Source organism: Rhinocladiella mackenziei (assembly GCF_000835555.1).
Source record: "Rhinocladiella mackenziei CBS 650.93 unplaced genomic scaffold supercont1.2, whole genome shotgun sequence".
Classification (NCBI taxonomy): Eukaryota; Fungi; Ascomycota; class Eurotiomycetes; order Chaetothyriales; family Herpotrichiellaceae; genus Rhinocladiella; species Rhinocladiella mackenziei.
In genome coordinates, this window is record NW_013550603.1 from 2094374 (window position 1) to 2112668 (window position 18295).

The window sequence follows — 18295 nt, forward strand, 5'->3', positions numbered from 1 at the left end:
CCCATCACAAAGCAAGTCAATTAGTATGGAATTTTCACAGCCTACATTGAATTCCCCATTCATTTGGAATTATCTCCCACCCTATTCTACTCATTTACGCTCAATGGACATCGCTCCTAGCTCAACCCGTTTTCGTCACTGCCAACCATATTATCGCCCCCCAACCCAAGAAAACTCCCAAAGATCACAGATACCAGTCACAAAATTGAATTTGTTCAACGAACATCGGGGTCGGTCATGAATGTCATTGTTTCCATCTGTAGGCTTCAAGCCACCTTGGTCTCCCTGACACTGTTCTCCTCTTCTTCAAGTCGCCTTCTCCAATTTGCGAGGTTGTCACTAAGCTCGGTACCGTGAGTCTCGGTCGTAGGAGTTCTCTCGCTGTCGAACTGCGTGCTGAGCCGGTAGTTATTTCTGCTCGTACTCTCCCATTGCGATCTCAATGTCTCCAGTTCCGAAGCCAAATTGTCCAATGCAACAGACCCTCGTTCGTCGCGAGGCAAAGCGTCATCATTTACCGACACATCCGTCAGACTCGACGCACTCTCATCTCGGTTGTGGCTGATCCCGTTGATGCCATGAGGCATGGGCTGCAGTTGTGATTGTCGCCGATAGTTGCCCACTGATTGACCAACTTGATCAAGAAGTATTGTGACCCTGTTTTCCGCCTCTTGCGCACGCTTCTCGAGCATCGAGTTCTCCGACTTGAGCTGCTCCAGTTCCTTGCCGATTCGCCGTGCAGATTGGGTGAGATCCTCATGGCTTGCCTTTTGTTGGTCACGCTCTGCTTGTACAGCAGCAAGATCCGCCTCGAGAGAACTCACATTCGACTCCAGCAGGGCGATTTGCTTGCTTGTCTGTGTCCTCATCTCTTCGATGGAAGATTGCAACTGTTTTCTTTCGCTTTCCCAAGCCGAAGAGTCGGCTGCCGTGCCAGAGGCCGCACTCGTGCTCCGAACGGTTTCCAATTCACTTGTTAGCTGAGAGTTCTGCGATTTGTATTTGGTAAGCTCCTCCTTCATCTTCTTGAGCATCTTCTCTGTGCCCTTGACGTAGTGAACAGCCGATTGATAATCGTTCTCGAGCTGCTCCAATTTCTCCTTGTAGGTGCTGTCCGCCTCCTGCATGCGGGCCTCAAATTGACTCTTGGTCTCTTCGTGGGCTTTGATGCTTGCTTGTAATTGTTGGTCAAGTTCCCGGAGACGGCTCTGCTCTGGTGTACCAAATCGCGAGCTTGGTGAATGGTCAAAGATTGGTGACCGTCTCACATCGGAGACGTTCATCCCTCGTTCGCCCAAAAGATCCTTAAGGGCGCTATGCTGGACAGCCAGCGCACTGGCGTCCCGTTGATTAATCTCAAGGCTTGACCGAAGTTCGCGGATCTCAGCCTGATAGTTTTGGGCGTCTCGTAGCGCGGCTTGGAGTTGCCGTCGGATTTGAAGAGCTTCCCTGCTGGATTGTTCCTGGTATGCCTCCAAACCGGCAATCCGCTCCTCTGCGCTCCGCAGCTTCTGGGCGGCGTTGTCCGCTGCTTCCTGATTTCGCCTAGCCAAGCTGGATGCCTGTTCTGCCGATTCACGCAGTGCCGCCACTTTCTGTTCCGAGAGCGAGTCATGCTTAGAAGCAATATCAGGGCTCGAGAGCTTGGCCAGGCCAGCAAGCAAAGCGTCACGGTGAGTAGATGCTTCTTTCGCATGCGTTTCGGCCAATTCTTCGGCATCCCGAAGGCGTTTCGAGGTGTTCTCGAGCTCGGTGGTTCTCTCTTCGTGTTCTGCCCTTAGTTGTGATAGCTTTCGTTCTGCGGCTTCTCGGTGCTGGCGCTCATCCTCGATTTGGCGTTCGTAAAGGCTCACTTTGTTGGAGGACGCCGCAACAGCGGCTTCTAGGGCAGCCATCGAAGCCGTATGATGTGCCAATCGAGACGAGGTGTCTTCTTGTGACTTGCTTAAGTCCTCGTGGTCGACTCGAAGAGTTCGCAGTTCTTCTTCAACTTCCGCCCTCCGTCCCGCCTCGGCTCGTGCCAAACTCTGGGCTTCATGAAGTTCGGCGCGCAGCCCTTCGAGTTCTGCTGGATTTCTCCCTTTACTCAGCTCATCATAACGAAGTTGCAAAGCGTCCATAGACTCTTCTGCCAGCTCCCGCGCCTTTCTTTCGGCGTTGAGATCGTTGTGGAGAGATTCAACTTTGGCTTTGTGCTCAGATTGTGCCGCCAGAGCCAGCGCCAGTCGACGTGTCAGATCAGTAAATCGCTCTTGCTCATCAGGCTCTCGGACAGCATCGGGCTGAGGAGTGCTTCGCTGACTTCCACCGTGAGCGGCAAGTTTTGCCCTCGCGTATGCCGCTTCGGTGACCGCAGCATCGCGTTGGTGTTCCACCTCTGCCACTCGCCGCGCCATTGATGAAGCTTGCGTCTCCATTGCTTCTTGCATCTTCATCATTTCTGTCCTCATCGTCATGAATGCTTCCATCAAAGGCCGGTCATCGTCGGCAACTTGGTTGACAGTTCGCTCGTCAAACGTCGGGCTGGACGATGCTCCACTTTGGAAACCTTGCTTTCGAGCCAGCGCCAATTCTGAAGCGTACCATGCATTCGTTTTCTTCATAGTTTCCAACTCCTTTAGTAATGCTTCTTGGTGAGCATTCATCTTGGGGGATTTCGGTTCATCAGGCATGCTTCGCAGACTTCGATTGTCAGCTTGACTTTCGCCGTAGTACCTGCCAGAGGACGAGCGACCCAGCACGCCATCTTCCGTACTGTCAATGGAACTTTGAGCTCGTTGTGACCGTATGGATCGTTGTCTGGCAACGCCGCTGCTGACCAACGGTGCCGCTTCACCAGCTTCCATGGCCTTTGCTTTGGTCTCGGTTCGTTGGGTAGGAGTTCTTCGTCCATGAGTGCTGGGGCTTCCTTCTCTGCTAGGTCTCGTATTTTCCTTTTGCACATCCCTGATCGCCGGAGCCTGAACCATCCCGTCGGGAGGGATAGCTCGAACGGAGTCCGGGCCCGTCGTCACACCTCTCGTGTCAATAGGTGGTCCATTGTATCTGCTCTTAGGTCCATTTGACGGAGACTGGACTCCATTTACACGAGCCGTCGGGGCTTGACCTTGCGGCGGAGGTCCAATGGATGCTTGTGCCATCGAGGATCGCGGGAGTCGGGAGGCTTGCGGGTTCTGTGAAGGGTCCGGACGCTGAACTGGGCCTCCAGAAAATTGTTCACGAGCTGCCATCTGGCTTCTTTGGCCCTCTCGCGATGTAGATCGAATTGGCTGTGCAGCGTTTCGAGCATCGGTGCTCGGCCTCCGCGTCGGACTGTTCGGTTGCTTCGAATCCGAGGATTGGTTTGCAGCCGGCGTATCATTGGGATACCGGATTTTGGCGGTGTCAAGGACATATACCATGCTCAATTCCCCCGGGTCACGTGGAGCCGAACTGGGTTCGCCAGCCAGAACAATGATCTTGTCTCGATATGCCGTCATGCTGTGACCGGATCTCGGGGATGGAGAAGGGCCCATATTCTGAAAAGTATACCACCTCTTGGAAGTAATACGGAAGGCCGCCAGGTCGCCCAGATCCGTACCCTCCTCGGTCCGGCCACCAAAGATGTACATCACATCATTGACCAATGCAGCTGAATGGCCTTCTCTCGGTGCTGGAATATAACCAATACAGTCTTGCTGAGTCCAAGCATTCGTCGCCGGACTGTACGTCCACACGTCATTAAACCATTGAGTTCCGTTGGTGCCCCCAAACCTGTATATAATTAGTCTCTCACCATCCACCAAACCGACGGCATCACTTACAGGAACAGCTGGTCGTTGTAGCTGACGATAGTATGATTTGTTCTTGCAGGCGGTATCTTGCCGCCCTGGCTGACGCTATCGCCCGCATTCTGCATCAAAAATTCCCACTGATTTGCGGGGTTTTGCAGGGCATTCAAATCGAATGCTATTAGATCATTGAAGAAGTATCCTTCGACTTGGCCTCCAAAAATGTATATCTTGGAGCCTAGGATATTGAGGGTATGGCCATATCGTCCCGAGGGCCGTGGACCCGGAGGCGCAGCTCTGGACCACTGACGGGAAGCTAGAAGAATAAGCGAGAATTCCCCAAATTTGTCAGGACGCTCCACTTACAAGTATTAAGCAGGTACAAAGTGTCATCAAGCACATCAGAATCGTCCATCTTGGTATCGCCGCCAAATACAATAAAGGCATTGCCCACAAGTAAACTGGCATGTCCAACACGCGGACCGGGGCCTTCGGAGACAGTGGCGATGGGATAGCAGGACAGATTCCCCCCGCCGGACTCAACCATCCATAAGTCGCCTCGGACCATGGAGCCATTGATCAAGCCTCCCATAATGTAGATGTCACCGTCTTTGGAGGCAATGGCGTTTACGGCAGCGCCGTACCGGGGAAAAGGGTTGGACTGCGGAGTAGGGAAATTGAGTCGCCGCTGCGACCAGGGGTAGAGAGCAGCATTAGGGACTTGATTCCCCGGATTCGAGGGTCGCGGCTACAAAGAATATTAGTCTATTGGGTTTGGATAGGAGGATCGAGGAGGAAGCATACCCCCGATTCAGATTCAGACCTCTCTCGCCGCGGGTACCCAGGCGCATTGGCAAGTGTCGAGCCCATCGAAGTCAATGAGCCATTTGGATTCATATTTGAATTAGGCGGAGGTGACTGCGTGGGTCGCTCTCCGGCTCTGTCGATGGACCCATTTTGAACAGAAGAGGGGGTTCCGTCAGATGTGTGAATGTTTCGACTGGTAGGCGGTAAGCCCGACGGCGCAGGCGCGTTCGCGTTCTTTTTCGACTTGAATAGAAATGCCATGATTCGTGACTCCCCGATCCAAGCGGAGGGAGGAACCGTTTGTTACACCGTTCGGAGATGGTGCATACGGTCAAGGCGTCCGGCAAGGGGATATTAGGGAGGTCCGGCAGGATAAGATACACTCTAGGGAGTTCGCAGGGCTTGCTTCGGGCAAACCATGGATGTCGTTCATGCACTATTCGTTCACTTCAGACTCGGCCGGAAGGAAGAGCAAGGAGGAGGTTAGAAGTTCAAGTCGAGGTCGAAGTCAGGCTGGGAAACACGGGTCCGTGAGATGGTTGAGGCGCAGCTTGATTTCAAAGTTTCCAATCGCCAAGTGCCAGTCTTATGCAAGGTACGAGAACACCCAGCACTGACAGTCAACACGAAAGATGTCGCGCGGGCCACACAGACGACTTGGTGGCTGATATTTGATACACGCGATGACGGTGAGAGGTGGACGTGATGGGCAAGGCGACGATTGAGGGCAGATACAGATGTTGAAATATTGGATATAGGAGAAGGCACGTCACAAGTCTGGCGAACAAAAACTTTTAGCAGGAGAGGTGGTCAGAGGACGGCAAAGCCGCAGAATCCAAGAACCCAGGTCGGACTCCTCCCCCAAGAGATGTGTTTCAGGGGGACCCATCGAGTTAGCCTCTCCACCGCTTACAGGGAGCAGGAGAATCAGCTGGTTAAGCGCTTCCCGATCATCTGCTGCGGGCGTGAGATTTCGCCTAGTTCTGGTGCTCGTTGACAACGGGCGACCGAAAATATCCCAACGGGCGCCCTGCCCGTCTCCACGTCCCTTGATTGACTCGTTGCCCCCTATTAGACTTTGCGAACCCGACGATTCCCTCCAGCTGTCAATCAGTCTGCCAGGCTCTGTCTCGTCAGCTGCAATTCTCTGCCGGCACCCGACGCACCAAGCAGAAAGCCCGGATTTTCCACGAATCCGGGCCTGAGGTTCTCCCTGGCGTCGCACGTGACACTTTTGCCTTATCGCTATCAATTCAAACAGCCGACGTAACACCAGCGACCAGTCTGCCGCAACCCTCAAATTATCGATCCAATCCTACGACCTTAAACCATCCCTCAGCTTTGCGTCCGAGCCGGCAAAGAGCAATATCATGGATCAAGAACTCAAATCCTTTATCGCGGAAATGCCGAAAGCGGAACTGCATGTGCATCTTGAAGGCTGTTTGACCCCGACCCTGGCACGCACGTTGGCCGAACGCAACAACCTCCCACTGCCACCGTCGTTGTCGTCCCTGGACCAATCGTCAGGCTACTCATTCCACGACCTGGCCACGTTTCTCGCTGTTTACTATCCGAACCTGGCCGTTCTACACACGGAGGCAGATTTTCGAGACCTGGCCCTGGCCTATCTCACAAAGGCGCACACCCAGAACATAAAACACGCCGAACTCTTCTTTGACCCTCAGGCACACACCTCACGGGGGGTGCCATTCCCAACGGTCCTGCGCGGCTACCACTTGGGACTGTTAACGGCGCAGCGAACGCTCGGCATCTCCGCCAGCCTGATTATGTGCTTTTTGCGAGATCAATCGGCCGAGTACGCGATGGCGACCCTGATGGAAGCCCTGCCATTCAAGGACGCCATCATGGGAGTGGGTTTGGACTCGGACGAACGAAACAACCCTCCATCCAAATTCTCCGCAGTATTTCAGCGCGCGAGCAAAGAAGGCTTTCTGGTCACCTGTCATTGCGACATCGATCAGCCAAACAGTATCAGCCACATTAGACAGGCAATCCAGGAGATCCAAGTCGATCGCATCGACCATGGGACAAATATCGTTGAAGATGACTCCATGGTCGAAATTGTACGCCAGAAAGGCATTGGACTGACCTGCTGCCCGGTCTCAAACTCGGTCGTCACTTCAGATTTCAAAGGTAAAGAAATCGCCGATCTTCTGAGGCGAGGGGTCAAGGTCACGATTAATTCAGACGACCCTGCGTATTTCCGAGCCTATGCAAATGAGAATATGGAAAAGATCGCAGAGACTGACTTGACGAAAAAAGAACTCATTCAGCTGCAAAGGAATGCGTTCAATATTTCCTGGATTTCATCATGGCGGAAGAGCCACTTCCTCTCCCTCTTGGATGAGTATGAGAATAAAACTCTAACGACCATGTCCAACGGCATCTGAGTACTGACGACATTTGCGAGGCGAACATAGGATGGGGGGTCGGTTATCGTGGTACAAAGCCGGAAAAGCACATCCTCCTTACCCTCCATGATTGGGATTCTTGAAATGGACCTCACCAAAAAAGGTGGCTCGCAGCTGCACCACGGCCGCTATTTCAAGGATGAACTCTTGAAGGATGACTGCATTGGTTAGTATATGGCCAAGACTTGCCTGGCTTCGTTCGCCTTGACCGCTCGGGGTCACGGCTCCGGAGTCTCCACTTTCCGCCAGCGCGAGACGACGAGCGCCTGGCTCAGGACTGGAAGTTTGTTTGCGTCCCGCATGCAAGGGTAATGATGTTGATGCTTCCTCCGGTACTTTTGAATTTATCAGGTTGACTGGAGTCCTTAGTATTGCGGCTGAGGCAAATGATGGTTGTTTCGGAGCCTCCGTCTGTCGAATTAGCCCATCATTCTCGTCTGGCTGCACTGAATGACGCAAGGGAGAATAACCAATAGTGCGTTCTGCGAGGCTAGCACGGTGGCCGCCAGATTTAGCAATCGCACTGTCTATAGACCCAAATTCGGTAGATGGTATCTTTCTGCCTCTCGGTGTCGTCGGCCGCGATTGTGCCAAAGAATAGGTGCCCGAAGGCGAGTCACTCTCGTGAGACTGTCCTGAGAAGGTTCTCATATTCGACGGACGAGTTTGCGGCCCTTCCTCTGCGAGCTCGATTCTCCTCCTAGAAAACAGTTCGTCCCATTCGGCAAATTGTGATCGCCACTGACGCACTTGCTCGGTCAGTTCACCTATGATGAATGTGACGTTGCACGCCGAGTTGTCCTCTATGGATCCTTGTTCACGTGAGGGCAATAGCCATCCATTGAGACCCATATGCTCACATACAGCTAAAGCCATCAGAGCCTCGGTGAGATAAAGATTCGTGGCCGTGTCATTTGAGAAGAAGTTGCGTAGTAATGAGATAACGGCATCAAAAAGCTTACACTCGCGGGCGATAGACATGTCTCGTACGTCCAACAGGTCGTCATCAAGTTGGCTCGTTACAAAACAGCTATGTTGTTCAAGGAGCACTTGACCGTCCAACAAAGCGGCCTGATATGAAGTATCCAGCTCAGCATTATTGGATATCGCCCCAGCATGGTCAAATAGCCTTCGCAAGTGTGAGTTTAATTGGCGTGCTCCCCGTTGGGCGGGAACAATTGAAGTCGGCTCGAGCCGGAAAAGGCTCCTCAACACGTGGCAGTGATGCCTCTCCACGATGACCGACAACAATTTGAGGCAGGCGTTGACTGTTTCTGGATGACTGGATTTCAAACTCATGACCATCAAGTCGAGGAGGCTGAAGAGATTCGGAGAGGGGCTATCAGCCACTTCTGCAAGGGCCCTCAAGTGATCGATAGATTTCCTTCGACTGACAGACATACGCTGCCGTCGGTGGGATCTTTCTCTCGGTTCTTGGGGCAGATTAGATGAAGCCAGGAGGTAACGCAAGACACGATCCACGAGCTGGATGTGGTCAACGGCAAGGAGGATCTGGGAGAGATGTGCAATGACAGCAGCAGTGGAGCCTCCTTCCACGTCTGATGATTCAAGGAGTGAAGGGTAAAGCAGCTGTTGGACAAAGAGCACCTGAAAGTGGTCAAGCAGCGTGTCACTGACTTCGGTGGACTTGCAGTGACTCAACGTATCCTGCCAAAATGCCAAATAGGAGAAAAAAGCCTTCGAATCCTGTTGAATGTCTTGAGGGGACTCAACGAGCGAAGCCAAAGTTTGCGGGTGGTCCGACAAAGTGATGATCGGAGGCGCTGAGGGTCGGCCACTCAGAGACGTAGACTGTCTGCTCAGCCTGCTGTATAAAGCACCGAGACCACTAGCCATTTGAGGCGCCAAATCGCTCTCGATCATCCATGTTTCCAACGGTTTGAATTTGGAAGCAGTCTCGGTCAAGTACAACAGCGCCGTCCGAGCAAAATCGCCCACTGATCCATCGTGATGGACGTATTGGACGAGAACGTGGAATAAGGGAAACTGACTCCGTCTGGTTTCGTCTGCCGCACTTCGGCCACGCATCGATTCTCGGTCGGGATAAAACCAAGCTGGAAGGATATCTGGATCCAATCTGATCTTTGTGGCAATCTCGAACAACAACTCGACCAGATCTGTTTCCAAGCGTTCTTCGACAATGACCTTTCCTCCTATCGTAGCGAAGGAGACGAGATCTAATAATGATCTCGTGAACAACTTGCTGTCCAGGAGCCCTTCTGCCTCGCCATTGATGAGGATGTGGAAGAGCTGCGCAGAGGTGTTGATGATTTCCACATCGCGAGAGCCGACTGCCAGCTTGGTGATAATGATGTATGCCTGGCTCGAGGCGACATATCGAAGGCAGGAGTGTGGTGCCGCTCTGCGTGACTCGTCGTGAAGGATCGTCTCGAGACGGTGGAGGAGCTTCGCCGTGTAGTTCAAGGCGGCATCTTCAACGCTGCCATTGCGCCAGGTTTGCTAGACTGCAGGTCAAATGGGAAAACTGGGTTGAGGAGGTCACCAGACTCACGGTCAGAGCATTGCATATGCTCTTACAGGTCGCAAGGCGCTCGGCGGGGGTGTTGGTTCTTTGTTTCGTCGGAGAGGAGCTGGAGCCTGCGATCAGGCGCGTGAGCTGCCCAAGTCATGCCCCGGTTAGAGCTGCTCAACCTCGTACAGCATTAAGCCGGTTTCCATGAGGAGACTCACGATGTCCATGTTCTGTGACTCATATTGGTACAGTTAAATTGTAGGGCAAATATACGACTGGGCAGTAACGTCGATGCCGCGACTCGGCCAGGAAATAGATTTTGGGGGCAACTTTTACGAGTCCCGTTGCGGTGTCAGCCCGGCACCGTCAGTGGTCACTAGATCGCAACTTCAAACGGGTCAGGCGAACCAAATGATGCAAGGCTGACCGCTTTAGAGTCACGAGTACCAATGGTATGCTGCGCCTTCTTAATCTCCGAGTCTTCCCATGGTCAACTTGAAGTCTTGCCTTCATGAGCACACTTCCCGTCCATTTAGTGGAGACGTCATTCATTTTGCGCTCTGGAAAGGCTGAAACCTTGTTGCTCGAACGACCCCCAACAAAGGAAGGAATTCGGCCACGTACTGCTTGAGATATAACTTATCAAAATGGCTGCTCAAGAAGAGAAGCGTACAGAACAGGGAGACGTCATGACATCCACAACACCAGTGACTCGCCGTGACAAGAGGGATTCGGACTACGATGGTATCCATTCGGGGATAAATCACTCCGCCAATGAAACGCATGCCAACAAGTCGACGACCGGATTGTATTCTGAACATGGACACTCGATCAGTCGTATCCGTCCCATGGCCCAACACTCCGGATGTTCGGTCGCATCCTTCTTCAACGGCCTATTTACCACCATCATTGGGATCGCCACCCTCGGAGCAAGCATTACCTTTTCGTACGTCTTGTCCAACAATACTTCCATTGCGCCATCCCCAAACCCAACTTTCAACGTCCGGCAGGTCCAACAATTCCTGGCCATCAGTTGGCTCTTGTTTCTCCTGGCCCTCGGATTCGCTTCGCTCGGTTCGAGTCTTTTGACGTTTTTCAAAGGTCACTGGATCGCAGACTGGGACGGCATGAACGGCAGGATCAGTCAATGGAGCGTTCAGATGTATGCGGTCTGTACCAGTGGGCTCCTCGGCGGTCTCACCATTGGTGCTTTTGCACTGTTGTGTCTAGTCGTGGTGCCTTATTCTGCGGTGGTGGGATGGATTGCCTTGGGATTCACAGCTTTCTTTGGGGTCATCGTTCTTGTGGCTGTGATCAATCAGGCTCCCTGGCCTTGGCGGGGCAACACGCCACCGTCGCCTACCAGACACCACACTGCTTGAAAGTGAACGTCCATATTCAGTATCATGGCGACAGCGAGAACCTTGAATGATTTTCAGGGACGTTGGACCGGTGGTATCATTCAGAAGCTATTGTTTGATTCCAGAGTGGTTGAAAGCCAGTAGATGGCGGGATTCGTCGTTGTCTGAGCAAGAGGGTATGAGCTAAATCAGGGCGTCTTCCCTCCGTGGTCGGAAGGCATCTCGTTCATTCCTTTGCCGCAGATTGGTCCCCAAGTAAATTTATGCAGCAATCGAAGCTCGACCATGTTGGTGTGATTCCTACACCGGTAACAGACCTCCAAGTCCGATGGAATTGTTCAGTGACAAACGCGGATGCTTCAGTCGGAGTCTTCATCGCTCGTGGCTTTCCTCTTCCTGCCTCCCTTCCCCTTTTTTTTGGGACCAATATCCTCTTCACTATCTTCACTCTTGACCTCGGATTTGGCTCTCCCCTTCCTGGATCCTTCGTCAGGTACATTTTCGCAGATGTCGGTCAGAAAGTCAAATTGCCCATCTTTCATCAAAGCCGCCTTCAAATGCTGGGCGGTGACTCGTTTGGAGTGGTTTGCTCGGGCTTCTGCAGCTCCCTTTGTCACCAGGGCGATCATGAAGAGCTCCAATGCCTTGGCTAGAAAACGTCAAAACATATTTCAGAGTTTTAATAGCGCTCCGAGACTTACAAACTGCCGTGGGAGTGGCCTGGGCAACTTTGCCAACATCCTCATCCGCTTGCATAATGCGTTTGATTCGGGCAACAGGAAACTTTGTTTTCACATCGATACCATGTGAGGGGTCTGTAGTGGCCATGGGCACGAGGGATTGGAGGGGTCGTGTTTGCTCCGCCTTTATGGACGTAGCCGTGGTTTCATGTGCGGCAGGATTGTAATCCAGATCCAAGTCCTCGGCCGCCTTTTTCGGGCGGGTTTGCGGCATGTCGCCGTATGACTGAGCCAAACCTGACGGTGGAGCCGAAAATTGTCGGCTGGTTGGTGGGTTAGAGTAAGTCGGGTTGAACGGCTGACGATGTTGAGGCGGCGAGTAATGCGACGAAGTAGGGTTCGTGTATGTCTCAGCGAGAGGTTGAGACGGCCTTGATGGAGAGGCTTGACCGGCCGGATTAGGAGTTCTGAAATTGTGAGGTGAATATGTCTGAGTCGGGAACGATGACTGAGTCCGAAAACCAAAATAAGATGTGGATGGAGTGGTGGTTTGGGGAGAAAAGAAAGGTGAAGCGTCGTATGAACCTCGAGGTGAGTTCGAATATCCAGGAGGGAAATTCGGATCTGCCTGTGGTGCGTGATAGGATGGAATGCGGTTCAGTCTAGGCAGTGGGGCATCAAAGCCTGAGAGATCCGGCGAACGGGGTCGATATTCAGGTCCAGGGTGGTCGTGTTCTTCACTCATTGCTTGGGGATGCGGTAGGCTGGTGGCGCAGGACAATTTTCTGATTATTGGTATGGGGCGGTGTGACTTTGCGAGAGAATTGGGAATGCGGTGCAGATGAAGACATTGTGGGAAGGGGAAAGAGGTCGGCTGTGAAGAAAAGCACCTGGTTTAGATGGCACCGGTCTTCATTGTTCAAATTATTGTGGTGAGGTCCCGGCGACTTGTCCCTTTGGGTATGGATATCACGTGAACAGATACAAAAGGATTTGCACGGGGGAAATGAAAGATCCCACGTAATAGTGGTGGCGGAGTGATGAGAAAACAGCTGATGAAGGGGTGAGGGGTCGAAAGGGGGAAGGGTTATGTAAGGCTTGTCGGAGCAACTTGGACGAGGCGGGCCTTAAGTAAAATCTTCCAGCCGTGTTTTGCAGGAGGGGATCAACAACATCCTAAAAGGTTTAAAGTTTGGGGAGCGAAGCCACTCCCAGTAGTCAGCCACACATCATCCCGCTTTTGATCCGGGCCGCACTTATCAGGCATCATTCATATTAATCAGCCTTGCCACCATTTTGGTGTGGAATTCCCTACGCTTCGTCATGCACATTATTGGTAGATACGTTATCCAATCATCTCTACTTGTCATTCTAATTTTCGCCAACCCGACACAACAAATCTGCTTTCCTCGCCGCCAAATGATGACCGACCAAGCTGGAGATGGGACTCGGGAAGATTAATCTCAAGACAACAACCCGGTCTTACCAGACTGTGGTTGTTGATGAGCTCCCCGAAAAGACCATTGGTGAAAGTCCTGAAAACTTGATCTAATCTGATGGCATTCTTCTACACCTTTGAAGCCAGACTCGAAGACATGATGAATTCCGTCATAATATCCAATCCTTGCAGTCGCTCTTCCGAGCTCTCGCCCAAGAACAAGTTCACCACCGGCCAGACGTGAAGGCCTGCTTCCCGCCGGTGAGTTTTCACCACAGCCCCGTTGTTCTTCATATGATGGATCATTTCTTCGATGCCAGGACGAAACACTTCTTCCGCTCCGTACAATACTCGATAGCCGTTCAATGGTGACGCCTGTTTCCAGTGCACCGTGTTCAATCCTGGCGAAATCACTTCGTCGGACTTCACGGCTTCACCTGCATATTGATCTGCATACCGATGCAGGCTGTTTTTATCCAGATAGTCACTCGGCGTGTTCTGGTTCAAGTCCGAAATGAGATGTGTCCAGGGAGAGAGCAATATGGCCAGACCTGGGCGATGCAGTGATTGAAAATGGGGTTCCTGTTGAAGCAACATACTCAAAATTAACGTGGCCCCTGCTGAATCTCCACTAACACAGATCTTGGCTGCCGAACCGTCTCCAAATGTTTCTCGCAGAAAAGTGTACCCAGCGCGAGTTTCATTGAATTGCGTTGGCCACCGAGCCTCTGGGACGAGAGCGTACTCCAAAGCAAAAACAGCCGGGTTGCGGAATCCACTGTCCCTCAGTCGAGTTACCCAGGCCATGAGAAACTCGATGTAGAAATACGCTGAACCCATGGAAAACCCACCTCCTACCAGAAGATACGTCAGCAAAGATGCTCAGATCCTCCGCAGAGCATTCCACCGACCATGAGAATAGTAAATGACGATGTCAGGTTCCAAACTCGGGTCATCAACTATCCAAAGACCTTTCGCACCATGTCTAATAACCTCCCGGTAAAACATGGGGCAGCGTAAATAACCGTGCCGGAGCAGACGGAATCGGAAGAAGGGATGGGCGACCCATTTGGAAAAGAACACTCTTCCCACGCTCGCTGGGATGTTGGCAAAGGCGTATCGAACACAGCGGACAACTATGTCCTGAAAGATGGTGGCGTGTTGAGTAAAGGGCGATCGTTGGTCTCTCTTAGTGAAATATCGTTCACGTACAAGCTGGTATGGAAGTTGAAGGACTGTCGATGAGGGTTAGTACATCTTACGTGTAGATCAGCAGCCTTCCAAACCCAGAAATGGTATTACTCTGAGCGACACGGTCGCCACTAAAAGAATGTCTGCCTGGTAAAGTAGTTGAGGAATGAGAAAGACAACAAATGCCACACAGTCGATTCCATTGATTGGTCCTAGAATCATGGGGACCCTTGTTGATTGCTGGGGCGTACGGGACTTTGGGTTTTCCCAAAGAGGACGTCCAATGATGAGATAAAAGATCAACGAGTGTGTAACGAAGGGCGTAGAAGGGAATCAGAACGTCAAGAACCCCTACGCGAAGGTTCATACGCACACAAAATCTAACAGTTTATTTTTACTGATCTCTCCAAAATCTGGTAAGCCATTCAAAACGATAGTGGGTGACTTTTCTTCATCTGTTGAGCCCGTTGAACAGAGCACACAGATACCGGACCAGATGCAGGCTATGCTGTATGCGAAGTAGTGCGTGTTAGAGATGCCGCCAGCCATGCAATGAAGGGAGTACCGAGCTTGCTATGGGGAGATCTCGCCTCAGGCCGGGCCACTTGCCACTGGTCGGCTGCTCGAATGACCACCGCCTGCGCCATGCAAGTTCTTCGTGTGTACCCCTTCACTGACGTGCAGGCTTCCTTCCAACATGTCCACCCTTTACTTTACTTGATTACCAGGATTTCATCATGCTATTTCTGAAATGTATACATAGCGTGGTGCGAATCATGCTCGCCATCAGTGCAAGGTAAATGGCATGAATCTACCAGGTCCTCCAAGATTTTCTTCCAGATTTCTGGATCATCGCATTCTGCCAACCACTTTTTGTCCATCAGGCGATCAAAATTCATCAACATGGCTCCTGTGACCTTGGACACGTCTTTTGCAGAAATAGTTCGGTATGTCCTCGAGCTCTCATTGCCCCGTCACCAACAACTAATTTCTGTAGCACGCTCGACTGGGATAAAGTCCCAGACAAACTCCACTGTGCCGCCTGCCATGAGTTCAATCTCAATGCCCACAAAACAACCTGTTGCGATACCTACATCTGCGAGGCTTGTGAGTTCCATCTCGAATCGTCTTCAGCATAGCTAACCCAAGACAGGTTTCACCAAAGCCTGCGGCGAAAGTTGTCCCACCTGCGACCACAAACCATTCACCAGTGATGTCTGCAAACCGAACAAAGCCATGCGTAATACCATAAAAGCATACCTCAAGACAGTAGAGAAGGCCAAAGCCGATGAGCGGGCCAAAGCAGTCACCAGCGAGGAGGTCGTTGTCCAAGCAGACGAACAGCGAGACAGGTTGCCATTAGAGACTACAACAGATCAGCAACCTGTCAAAGCAGCAAAGACTGAAGACACTCCTTGGACCGATGTTCAGCCTTCGATTGAGGTAAGCCACCTGTTCCGGGATTCATCAAAGACCCTGACTGATCGTACCGAGGATCCCGACCCAGAGGCAGCAGAAGCCGTGGATGACGACGTCGAAATTCAAGTTGAACTGGAGGAAGACCAACAAGAGATACCTACACAACATGTGATACCGGTTGAAGAGACGACTCCTCAAGACCAACCTAAGACGACGTTGGAAAACCAGTCCTACCCACGAGACCGACCCAATGCTTCTCTCGATGATATGAACGGGTTCGACTTTTCAAACATGATGAACGGGCTCGGCAACATGGATTACAACCAAATGATGCAAATGATGGCTGCGAACGGATTGAGTGGTTTCAATCCAATGATGGGTAAGTTTGTTGTTGGACGAGTACAAGTCATATCACCTTTACTGACATCCGTAGGGATGCCTATGGGAATGAATCCAATGTCAGCTGGCATGTTTGGTGGATTTGGCGGTCCAAACGATGGCATGAATGGTATGAATAACATGAATATGGGAATGAACTTTAATCCCAACCAAGGGATGTTTTCTGGCTGGAATGGTCAAAACAACAATATGTGGCAGAGTAATAATGCAAATGCATTCTCGAATGGCATGGGCGGTGACTTCGGCCCCCACTATGGTTTCAATATGGCCCAATCTGGAAACTTCCAGCAGTCGTACCCCACGGGTGATTTTCAAAGTGGTTACTATGGTCGTGGATATGGTCGTGGCCGTGGTCGTGGCCGTGGTGGCTATGGTAGAGGCCGTGGTAGCTTCACTCCATATTCACAATATCACCAACAAGGATTTCAAAGTGGACACGATCAGAAGCAATCCGATAGCCAGACCACACAATCTCAGACAACAGATCATCGCCCCAACGATAAATCCACCGACGACGGATATCAGGACAACAACACTACCGATACCAACCATGAAGATGATGAATTCGCCCCTGGCGGTCAAGAAGAGGTCCAAGAGGCTCTGGGTGATAACTACCAAAAGTCGACTGGGGATGAAAAGAAGACCCCTGACAACCCTGTCATCGCCGAAAACGACGTTCCCCAAGACAAGGAGCCCGAACAAAATAATGGTCCTCTTGATGATGCAGAACCCAATGACTCCACCGTGCAAGACAACAAGACCGTTGCTCCAAATTCGCATCAAGCTGATCACAGCAAGCCAATACCAGCAGCGTACAATGAAGATCTTCAAGGACCAATGCCACCACCATCGGCACCGCTGGGTCCATCGGCTCAATATGGTGATCATGGCTTCCGCTCTCGAGGAGGTAGATTTTCATCTCGTGGACGTGGTTCGATCTCCATGCCCAATGGACATGTTGCTTCGCCAGTAAAATCTTTTCCACATGTACCGCAAACTGTTGAGGCCAAAGGTGTCGGTGTCGTAGGTGCACCAACTGGTCCTAGAGCGATGCGTGAACCACCTGCAGCTGTGAAACCGGCCTCTCGATCGGCAGAGACAGGATTTCAAATAAAGGGCAGGGGATCCATGACATCTTCTCGGCGATCGGAATCTCGTGATTTCGATAGAGACCGCAGCAAGACACCCACGTACCATTATGATGAAGAGAGAGACAGGGATCGATCGAGACGACGATCAAGACAAGAAAAGCATGGCAGTTCGAGGTATGAGGCTGATGAACAGGAACAGTCAGACCATCATGATAAGGACAAGCGGCATAGGAGATCGAAACGAGACACTCAGGATGACTATGACAGGGATGAACGAGAAACTTCATATTCTCGATCGGACTCAGTAGACAGAAGGTCATCGAGACGGAGTCGCGGAGACAAAGACAAAACATCGTCGACATATCACTCATCACGGACTAGCCGGTACCATGATGAAGATACCAATGGAGATTACGATATGGACGATCACGACGACTCAACAAGGTCAAAGAGGGACGAATATGATGGTGAAAGCAAAAGTAGGCACCGGAGGAGCAAGTCCTCAAAATACAGCGAGAGGGATCGCGATCGTGAAAGAGAGCGAGAGCGGGATAGAGACAAAGATAAAGACCGCGACCGAGACAGGGAAGACAGACATCGGAACCGAGATCGCGACCGCAAACGTTCTCGCCATGACCGTCACCGCGAAGAGGACAAGCTGTACGATTACGACTATAATTACGACTATGAGCAAGATGCAGAGGACCCTGAGTCCCGGCATCGCTCAAGGCGGCCCAAGAAAGACCATCGACGTGATGACGAAGATGGCACAACTACCACCAATGGTCGCTCGCACCGATCAAGTGCAGCAGGGACGCCAGTGCCGGCAACAATATCGGCGGATGCGGAGAAAGATCCACATACTCTGGAACGTGAGGCGAGGAATCGCGAGAGAATGCTCAAGGAACAGCAACGAAGACAGAAAGCCGCAAAAGTTGGGCCGGGAGGCGGTAGTGGAAGCGGGCGACGAGTCACGTATAAATACGAAGATGAGCTCGAACGAGGCTTGGTTGAGGGTGAAAGAGTAAGTGCGAGATGGAGATAATACGAAAGAAGAATTCTGATCGATCTTCTCCACTATCGTCCCTTCGCGGTTGGCTTTTTCCTTTTCTCTGTTGGGGACCTGTTTCCCTTTTTCTGCGGTCAGGGACAGGACCTGTATGGCCGGACGGGCGGATACATTGTGAAGATGGTGTGGTTACAATCCCGGGGC

The 18295-nt window shown here is 51.7% G+C and overlaps 7 protein-coding genes across 7 annotated transcripts; 3 read left to right on the forward strand and 4 right to left on the reverse strand.

Annotated features, from left to right (window-relative positions):
* Window positions 1-266: 266 nt before the first annotated feature.
* Window positions 267-4838, reverse strand: Z518_02559 (uncharacterized protein; the record flags this gene model as incomplete). Its single annotated transcript, XM_013419587.1, has 4 exons — window positions 267-3753; window positions 3804-4086; window positions 4137-4518; window positions 4575-4838. The coding sequence occupies 4 exons, from the start codon at window positions 4836-4838 to the stop codon at window positions 267-269; spliced, it is 4416 nt and encodes a 1471-aa protein (XP_013275041.1).
* A 1109-nt stretch (window positions 4839-5947) lies between these two features.
* Window positions 5948-6988, forward strand: Z518_02560 (adenosine deaminase; the record flags this gene model as incomplete). Its single annotated transcript, XM_013419588.1, has 1 exon — window positions 5948-6988. The coding sequence occupies one exon, from the start codon at window positions 5948-5950 to the stop codon at window positions 6986-6988; it is 1041 nt and encodes a 346-aa protein (XP_013275042.1).
* A 78-nt stretch (window positions 6989-7066) lies between these two features.
* Z518_02561 (uncharacterized protein) lies at window positions 7067-9730 on the reverse strand (the record flags this gene model as incomplete). The annotated part of the gene is made up of 3 exons (XM_013419589.1): window positions 7067-9490; window positions 9543-9647; window positions 9722-9730. The coding sequence occupies 3 exons, from the start codon at window positions 9728-9730 to the stop codon at window positions 7067-7069; spliced, it is 2538 nt and encodes an 845-aa protein (XP_013275043.1).
* Window positions 9731-10150: 420 nt separating this feature from the next.
* Window positions 10151-10885, forward strand: Z518_02562 (uncharacterized protein; the record flags this gene model as incomplete). The annotated part of the gene is made up of 1 exon (XM_013419590.1): window positions 10151-10885. The coding sequence occupies one exon, from the start codon at window positions 10151-10153 to the stop codon at window positions 10883-10885; it is 735 nt and encodes a 244-aa protein (XP_013275044.1).
* A 338-nt stretch (window positions 10886-11223) lies between these two features.
* Window positions 11224-12289, reverse strand: Z518_02563 (uncharacterized protein; the record flags this gene model as incomplete). The annotated part of the gene is made up of 2 exons (XM_013419591.1): window positions 11224-11513; window positions 11566-12289. The coding sequence occupies 2 exons, from the start codon at window positions 12287-12289 to the stop codon at window positions 11224-11226; spliced, it is 1014 nt and encodes a 337-aa protein (XP_013275045.1).
* Window positions 12290-13111: 822 nt separating this feature from the next.
* Z518_02564 (uncharacterized protein) lies at window positions 13112-14395 on the reverse strand (the record flags this gene model as incomplete). Its single annotated transcript, XM_013419592.1, has 3 exons — window positions 13112-13836; window positions 13894-14217; window positions 14269-14395. The coding sequence occupies 3 exons, from the start codon at window positions 14393-14395 to the stop codon at window positions 13112-13114; spliced, it is 1176 nt and encodes a 391-aa protein (XP_013275046.1).
* A 681-nt stretch (window positions 14396-15076) lies between these two features.
* Window positions 15077-18127, forward strand: Z518_02565 (uncharacterized protein; the record flags this gene model as incomplete). The annotated part of the gene is made up of 4 exons (XM_013419593.1): window positions 15077-15120; window positions 15171-15280; window positions 15327-15971; window positions 16026-18127. 4 exons carry the CDS (start codon window positions 15077-15079, stop codon window positions 18125-18127), a joined length of 2901 nt encoding a protein of 966 aa, XP_013275047.1.
* Window positions 18128-18295: the final 168 nt, after the last annotated feature.